Source organism: Arachis duranensis, chromosome 5 (genome assembly GCF_000817695.3).
Source record: "Arachis duranensis cultivar V14167 chromosome 5, aradu.V14167.gnm2.J7QH, whole genome shotgun sequence".
Lineage (NCBI taxonomy): Eukaryota > Viridiplantae > Streptophyta > Magnoliopsida > Fabales > Fabaceae > Arachis > Arachis duranensis.
Window position 1 is genome coordinate 94100764 of NC_029776.3, and position 9571 is coordinate 94110334.

General features: G+C 32.6%; 1 protein-coding gene across 1 annotated transcript; it reads left to right on the plus strand.

The window, feature by feature from the left end:
- The first annotated feature begins 515 nt into the window (after window positions 1–515).
- Window positions 516–4973, plus strand: LOC107490636 (auxin efflux carrier component 1). Its single transcript, XM_016111433.3, has 7 exons — window positions 516–1222; window positions 1301–2079; window positions 2156–2408; window positions 2527–2612; window positions 3622–3779; window positions 4329–4405; window positions 4553–4973. Exons 1-7 carry the CDS (start codon window positions 792–794, stop codon window positions 4617–4619), a joined length of 1851 nt encoding a protein of 616 aa, XP_015966919.1. The 5' UTR covers window positions 516–791; the 3' UTR covers window positions 4620–4973.
- The last annotated feature ends 4598 nt before the right edge of the window (window positions 4974–9571 follow it).

Consider the following 9571-nt stretch of genomic DNA (forward strand, 5'->3'; position numbering starts at 1 on the left):
AGTACAATTATTTAATAATATACACGTTAATAAAATAATGACTAATTCTTAAACCAAAACAACTAATAAGGATTAATACTCCTGAATTTCATAATGTCAAGGAAGAAATATATTAGAAGAAAAAAAAACCTCAAAAAATCTGGATACAGAGGAAAAGAGTCTCTTTACAAATGTTATAACACTACAAAAACAAGCACTTGGAGACATGTCCACCTCATCCCAAAATGCTTTTTCTAAGCTTTTTGTGACAATCTTAGGACCCATAGAAGGCAAGAGAGAGAGAAAGAAAAAAATAAAAAAATAAAAAAATAAAAAAATAAAAAAGAGAGGCACACACAAACACAAACCCCTTATAAATATTTTTCCTTCTAATTACAGAGTTATCAAATTACAAATAGCACCCCCCATATCCCCATCCTCAAATCCAAACATAAACCCACTCCAAAACAAAAAGGAAAACAACAAATTAAAAAAAAAAAAGAAAAATTAAAAATCGAAAAAAATATCCCCTAACTCACCCCATTTTATTTGCCTTGCACTTGCAGCAGCTCTCTCCTCAAAGCTCTCTCAAATAATATTTGCTGTATTCTTCGGCTGTATACCACTCTCGAAACCCAAACCCCCAAAAACACATGCTCTTCATCACCATCACCATCATCATCATCACCACCACCACCCCCACTTGATACCCCCAACTCCCCACACCTTTCTATATATTCCTTATCTCTCTCTCTTCACTTCCTTTCACCTTACACTTATCTCTCATAGTAGTAACAAAGAAAGAAGGGACCATGATTACCTTGCTAGACTTCTACCATGTCATGACGGCAATGGTGCCGCTCTACGTGGCCATGATCTTGGCCTACGGCTCAGTCAAATGGTGGAAGATCTTCTCCCCGGACCAATGCTCCGGTATCAACCGATTCGTGGCGCTCTTCGCCGTTCCGTTACTCTCCTTCCACTTCATCGCTTCCAACAACCCTTACAAGATGAACCTCCGATTCCTGGCCGCCGACACGCTCCAGAAGATCATCGTCCTGGTCGTCCTGGCCATCTGGAGCAACGTCACGAAGAAGGGTTGCTTAGAATGGACCATCACACTCTTCTCCCTCTCAACCCTCCCTAACACCTTGGTCATGGGCATCCCATTGCTTAAAGGCATGTACGGTGACTTCTCCGGCAGCCTCATGGTCCAAATCGTCGTCCTTCAGTGCATCATTTGGTAATACATGTAACGAACTTGTAAGCTTCTTCAATGTGCAATTAATTCTTAATTTTTAATACTAGTGATTTTATACAGGTATACGTTGATGCTGTTTATGTTTGAGTTTAGAGGTGCTAGGATGCTTATTTCTGAGCAGTTTCCTGACACCGCTGGCTCTATTGTCTCCATCCACGTGGACTCCGACGTGATGTCACTGGATGGAAGACAGCCGTTGGAGACAGAGGCGGAGATCAAGGAAGACGGAAAGCTCCACGTCACCGTCAGAAAATCAAACGCCTCCAGGTCAGACATTTATTCACGAAGGTCTCAGGGTCTGTCCTCCACAACTCCGAGACCTTCCAACCTCACCAACGCCGAGATTTACTCCCTGCAATCCTCACGGAATCCCACTCCCAGAGGATCAAGCTTCAACCACACGGATTTCTACTCCATGATGGCCGGTGGAAGAAGCTCCAACTTCGGTGCCAACGATGTCTACGGAATGTCCGCCACTTCTAGAGGACCCACTCCAAGGCCTTCCAACTACGACGAAGATGGTGCCAAACCCAAGTTTCATTACCATGGTAGCGGAACGGCAACCGGTGGAACAGGACATTACCCTGCACCCAACCCTGGCATGTTCTCTCCAACTACCGCTTCAGGTGGCGGGTCCAAGAACGTTGTTGCAAGTGCGAATACCAATGCAAATGCAAAGAGGCCTAATGGACAAGCTCAAAATAACAAGCAAGAGGATCTTCATATGTTTGTATGGAGTTCAAGTGCTTCACCTGTTTCTGATGTGTTTGGTGGTGCTGGCCATGATTATGGACTCCATGATCAGAAAGAAGTGAAGCTAACTGTATCCCCAGGAAAAGGTTTGTTCTTTCGTATGTCTTCATTTTTCAATTGTAATAGGCTCCGCCATAACTTTATTTGATTATGATGATGCAGTGGAGAATCATCACAGGGAGAATCAAGAGGAGTATTTGGACAAAGATGAATTCAGTTTTGGGAACAGAGGGATTGATAGGGAAATGAACCAGCTTGAAGGTGATAAGGTTGGAGTAGATGGACAGGCGAAAACAATGCCCCCAGCAAGCGTGATGACAAGGCTTATTTTGATCATGGTTTGGAGGAAGCTTATTAGGAATCCCAACACATACTCTAGTCTTTTTGGCCTCACTTGGTCTCTAATTTCATTCAGGTTCATGGAAAATCTCTACCATAGCTTCTTCCACATTATTTTGTTTCTACAATCACAATACTAAAAACTGATTCTTTCTTTCTTGCTAATTCTTCAATCTTCAATCTTCAATTTGCAGGTGGAATATTGAGATGCCTGCTATCATAGCAAAGTCTATTTCTATTCTGTCAGATGCTGGACTTGGCATGGCCATGTTTAGTCTTGGTCAGTATTATACGTTATACTTCTTTCTTCTCTTCCTTTTTATTTTGCAAAATTAATTTTTGCTTTTAATTTTTAGATAGGTGTTCAGAGAGATTAGAAACAGATTTTATTTAGCAAACAGAATTGAACATCTTCTGACATTTTCTTAATTAGCTTGAAAAAAGGTTAAAAATGGAGAGAGTATAAAGATTTCTAAAGATTGATGATTATTTATAATTATCAATAAATGCTGTGTTTGAGAAAGCAAGCAAGCAATCAAGAAAGGGAAAATGAAATAACAGTGCATGATAAGCAGAGAGAATAAAAAGCAAAAAAAGAAAAAGAAAGAGAGTGTAGTGTTATGATAATGTGTTGGTTCCTTTATGAACCTTTTTCATTCTTTTGTGATCACTTTTTGCACAAGCCTGTGTTGTGTGTTGTGCGGGGTGGTGGTGGTCATGATGATGAAAGGTCTTTCACAAAAGGATTGACTGACTCGGTATGTTTGTGTTTCTGTGGGAGAGAGAACACAACAAAGTGTGACACTTACTTGCATGCTTTGTTGTAGAGATTACCCATAAATTCTTTATTTAATTCTTATCTTAAAATTAATTTTACATTTCATAAAAATGATACATTTTTAAAATAAATGTCATTTTCGATGCTTAACTATTTATTTGAAATATAAAATGTCTCTTTATAATTCAAAACTTTTCGATTAATCTATAATTATTCAAGTAATTGATTTAATTGGTCTTTGTAAATGATAGTCTGATATGCTAATGTATTAGGGACCACTTAAATTAATAATAACAATTACTTAGATCCATTACTTAAATAGTTGCTTTGTGATTAAAAATTTTTGAAAAAAAAAACACTTTATTTTTTTGAATAAATATTTTGAGATTGAAAAGGACATTTATTCTATAATTTATTCATTTAAATTTCAAAGGCTGTTTTCTTTTGGATTAGGATATGTTTATGTTTGATATGCTTTTGAGGTGAATGACACAAATACACAACAACACAGGTCTGTTCATGGCATTGCAACCAAGGATCATAGCATGTGGGAATTCCATAGCAGCTTTTGCCATGGCCGTGAGATTCCTTACAGGTCCAGCTGTCATGGCAGCTGCTTCCATTGCTGTTGGACTCAAAGGTGTTCTCTTACACGTTGCCATTGTGCAGGTATCTTTGTTTCTCTGGATTATTATTATTATTATTATTATTATTAATTTCTATTTTAAAATTATTTACTGTAAATAAAAATAAGTAATTAAAAAAAATTCATTTTTACATTATTTATGAAAATTTAGAAATTCTCTACTTTCTCTCTCTTCTGTCCCCTCCTACCACAACCAATAACAATATTGATTCATAGGCTCCAAGAAATTCTACTGCATTAATCATATTAAAATATTACATGTGTCTACCTCTGCCAAGATAAGCTATTTTATTGCCACCTAAAGTAAAAATGTTATTTCATTGGCTCAAATTTAACTAGTACTAGTAGTACACAATATGATATAGTTTATGAATATCGGAATTCTACCTATCTCTCTGTGGACTGACAAAAACAAATATAAAATTAAAAGATCTTTAATGTTATTATTTATTTAACATTGATGAGAATTTATGTCTTGAGTGTTAGTAAGATTGTAGAACAACAAACATTTGAAACAAGAGTTTGATGACATGTTTGGTTTGTTTGGAATCTAATTTCCAAAAATTTTATAGGCAGCTCTACCACAAGGAATTGTCCCATTTGTCTTTGCAAAGGAATATAATGTACATCCTGATATTCTCAGCACAGCGTGAGTACAATAAATAAACCCTTTCTCTTTTTTTTTTCTTTTTCAATATATAAGGGAATTTTATTTTATTATTTTACAAAAATTATTTTCCTATTTATTTATACTCTTTTTATGCTAACCAATAGAGCTTCTTGAAATTGAATGCAGGGTTATTTTTGGGATGTTGATTGCATTGCCAATAACACTTGTGTACTACATCTTAATGGGGCTATGAGTGAATGGAACATGATGATGGAACATGCATTAGATTCAACATGTGACATGCATCCATTCAAATCAAAACTAAAAGCTCGGTTGAGGCTTGTAGAGGAGAGCATCAGAGAAAGAGAAACAAAACCAAAAAGGAAACAAGTTCTAAAGAATAGAGAGAGAGAAAAAAAGAAGCATCACCAGAGAATTCAATAGTAGGAAACCCAGGATGAGATTTTAATTTTATTATTGTCTCTTTTTTTTTTCCCTCTTGAATGAATTGCCCTTTTTTTTTCTTCCTTAATTATTTAGTAAAAGATGTAAAATCAATGTTTGTAGCTAATTTAGTTTACAAAATGGTTATGTCGTTAAATTTTAATTATTATATTGTCATCGGATTCCATATTTAATTTAGTACTCATTAAATGAAGAATTGAAGATTGGAAAAGGAAAAAAACAAATGGGAGCTTTTGTTGAAAGGAAGTGTATATTCTATATGTGATCGGTTTTTCTAAATATATAAGCTCCTACTATTTTTTTAATCCTTCGTTATTTTACCCGTTCCACACAATTGTCAAGGTAAAAGAAACGTTCTCTGTTAGGGGGAAAAAATAGTGTATATATGTTACATGAAAAATAGTAAAATCTATCTTCAAATTTTGAACAAAGAAAAAGTAGTTAACCTATAAAAGCAAAACTCGTTAAGCGGCCAAAAGTGTCAAGTGTTGCAAGTTTGCAACGATCCATATTGTTTCATGGGAAATAAATAAATACAACCACTCAAATTGGTTTTCAAAAAATTTTAGATCAAATACTTTATTTTCAATAAATTTTTATTGCTCTAAAAGTCATTGATAAAATCTTATCTTCAAATGGATTAATTCTTCTATTGTTTTCAAAAGTAGATTAATTTATCTTATAATGATTTCTATATTTAATTATCTTATAATAAAATTTGTTACACTGTGTTTGTTTCTAAAAATTAGGATTGAGACTGGAGAATTGAGACTCAATATTATATTTGATGACTAGTAAAAATGTTTAAAATCGATCCAATTCAAACAAAATCGAACAGTTGAACCAAAAAAATCGATAATCAAATAAACTGAAAACTAAAAAACCAAAAAATGAAAATTGTAATTTTTTATTTAGTTCGGTTCGATTTTCGGTTCTGACTCCAAAGACCTGAACCAAACCAAACCGAACCTGTAAATGTAAATATCTAGATCAATTTTAGATGTCCCAACTTAACCTAACCCTAATACCGTGCTCATTCTCTCCCTCTCTTCCACTCATTCATGTCGTTCATGTCGCACACACACATTCGTGCTGCCACTCTCCTCTCCTGTCATAGAATCACCACCTTTACTCCTCTCTTGTCTCTGTTGTCGCTGCCTAGCCTCGCAACACTCATCGTTCTCAGTATCTCTCTCTCTCTGCATCGTTCTCAATATTTCTCTCTGCGTAGAGCTTACTGCTTCTCTCAATATTGTCCTTCTCAGTCTTTGTGCATCATTCTCTCTGCCATAGTTGTGGTGCACCTGCTTCGTTCTCGCTCCTCAACGTTGTCGTTCTCAGCAGGCAGCAATGACGTGGTTTTCAATGTCATTCTTAGCACTGTGCCACCGTGGTGCTTCGTTTTTCCCCTTCATCACTGCATCTTCCAGCTTCCATTGGAGCCTCAACCTCAGGTATGAATATGATTCATTGATTTCAGTTTAATTTTTATTCTATTTATTTCCTTTTTCTATTTATTTTTTGTTATATTTATTAGGATTTTTATTTTTTCATTTCTATCTTTATGATTCTAATTTTTTATGTTCTGTTTGTAAGTTTATTGTTATAATTCTGATTTTTTAATTTATATTTTTATGGTTTTATTTTGTTGGTATCATTCTGAGTTTTAAAGATTTTTATGATTCTGTTATAATTTTACTGTTTTGAATGGATTTACTTTTTTAGAGCTTGGAATCAACTAGCGCATTTGGGGGAAGAGGTGAAAGGGGGAAGAAATGCAGCAGCTGAAATCAACTAGCATTTTTGATTTTGTTAATTTTGATGTTGTTGAATTTGTTCTATTCTGATTTGTTTTTGTTCTAATTTCATTTGTTCTTTCTGATTCAGTTTGGTTTTATTTCTAATTCAATCTCTTCTTACTTTTTTGTTTGCTTTTTGATTTTTTCTAAGTCAGATTGATTATTGTTCCATCTGCTTTTGTTGTTTTTGTAAAATTGTTAATGATTTTAGTTTGTTGTGCTTCTAGTAATTTATTAGTGATTTCTGAGTCAGGTTGATTATTGTTAGTGACTTTGTAAAATAGTATGACAGGTTTTTGTTTCAATTAATTGAAAAAAATTAAATAAACCGAACCGAACCAAATGAAACTGATTTTAATTAGTTTGATTTAATTCGGATGGTCTCGATAAAAAATTGAACCAAACCAAACCACAGTTTTAATAAACAATTGGATCGCATGAATTTTTTCTAAATAACCAAACCAAATTTCACCGCAAATATCCCTAGTGACCAGAGAGAGATAACAAGCAGGGAGAAAGGTAACGACAATGACGACGAACAGGAAGTAGTGTTTCGATGAGATAAACGACACCGCGAAGAAGAAGAAGAACGACGACAATGACAAAGACTAATGGCACCGCAAGTAGAAACAACAAAGATGAATGAATTGACTGAGAAGGAAAGACAGCAAAAGAGATGGTGTCGTTGATGGAAGCTTGTCCGTGGATCTAAGAAGAGGATGAAATGCCTAACTGCAAAAGAGTAGATGAGATAGTTTGTGATGAGAGATTGAGAGTACGATGAGAGTAGGGTAGACGGTTTATGGTTTCGAGGAATAAGAAGTGAACGGAAATAAGATAAAGGGAGACAGGGGAAAAGAGAAAGGGGAATAGGGTTAGTTTTTATTTTTAATTAATAAAGATATTTAAGTAATTTTGGTTATTTTACTCTTCATATTTATTTTAAATTAAATAGAATATTGAGATATAACTCAGTTATGTAATTTACATTAAGTATAATATAAAAATTTAATTTAGTCTTTGTCTTTTAATTTCTATTTCTTAATTTATGTTTCTCAATCTTAATTTTTTTTTCCAAACACAATCATAAAGACATATAACCAAAAAATTGGAAGATCAAATAATTCATTCTTAATGGTAACTTACATGATGATCGCCCGTATAATGGATTGCAAGTTCGCAAATTACAACAATCATTACAGAATAGAGTTATGTTAAATCTCTAATATATGTACTTAAATATTTGTAAGATTATTCACTAATGGAGTAAATATTTAAATTAGTTGTTGAAGTTATACTCATAATTAAATTTGATTCTCAAAATTTTAATTTATTCAATTCGATTCTTCAACTTAGTATTGGTGACTCACGTTAGTTTTTAACTTTATTTTTATCACAAAACCGTTAACAATATATTGAGATGAATTGATGACTACCTCATTCGATTTTTTAACGATTATGTAAAGCGGCAATTAAAACTTTTTTTTTTTACTTCAATGTGTTCTTTATAGAGCATTTAAAATCCAAATCCTAATTTCAGTTAAGGTTTTTAAAGGTTTTTTAAAAAGTAAATTGAGATAAAAAATTTCAATTACCATATCAGATAGTCATTAGAAAATCTAACAAAATAATTATTAATCCATCTTAGCACGTCTTTAATATTTTGTAATAAAAATAGAATAAAAAATTAACGTGAGTTACAAATGTCAAATTAAGAGACTAAAATAAGTAAATTAAAATTTAAAAAACCAAATTAAAATGCAAGTATAATTTCTGAGATGAATTTAAATATTAACTATTTATCATCATAATCATAACAACATTCTCTCTTTACCTTTCATTTTCGTTCATTGGCTCCCGCCCATCTCTGATTTTTCTTCACTTGTTTCACCATACTTAATATCCAACAGAATCTAACGAGATAATCACTAGATTACCATTTTTTTAAGAATTTTTTTCTCTTATATATAATTTATATTAATTAAAACTAGTGCCTACATATCTTATCACAAGCAGTGATTTTTTTAGTGCACTTCCTATCAAGTAGCTGCGGTACGTTGAAGAAAGTAGTTATCATTTTTCACCTAAATGATATTGAGGTATATATTTAACAACTAATAACTAACAAATAAAATAATTAATTTACTAAAGTTTTATATATTTATTATTTTTATTTCTAGTTTTAAATAATTTTCCAATTTTAATTATACACATGAATTAAAAAATAAAAAAATTTTAAATTTTTCAAATAAACAAAACTAATTATTTAATATTTTTTTTCCTTTTGAAAAAATAAGTTAACGAAGTGCTAAAAGGGACCCCGCTAGAAGATAGGGATTTTGATTTGAAATAGACAGCTTTGGAATATTGGAGACAACATTCATGATCTAAAGTTTCTACTACTTTATTTTTTGCTCTCACTCTTTTCCTCTTGCTCCTTTCTTCCTTCCTCTATATTCTTTTAGTTATACACACATTGCCTTTTTGTCACACCTTTCCTTTTCACTCTTCGTTTCTATTTGGTGCTTTCTAATTGCATCACACCTTTTTAGTTTAACCCTTCTAATAATCTAAACTATATTTAATAGAAGCCTAGAGAGAGGGTTGTTCTTAATTAAGCAATCTATCTGTCCCCATTATTCATTGGTAAAGCAGTTAAGTATCTCATCATGTAATGTAATTTATATTAACTCTAGTTGATTTAATACTTGTACACTTCCTTATTTTGATTTTGTTAAACTTAATTAACTATAATTTAAAAGAAAGCTAATGAAATAAACCTACATAAACTGAATGCATACGTTAAGTTTAATTAACTAATGAGCAATGAGCACCTAATAAGTATATTAGATAGCATTGACATGCTTCCTTTGTTACATATATTTAGATTTTATTATTAGTAGCTAATAATAATAATGATTTTTCAGAGTATATAAAACAT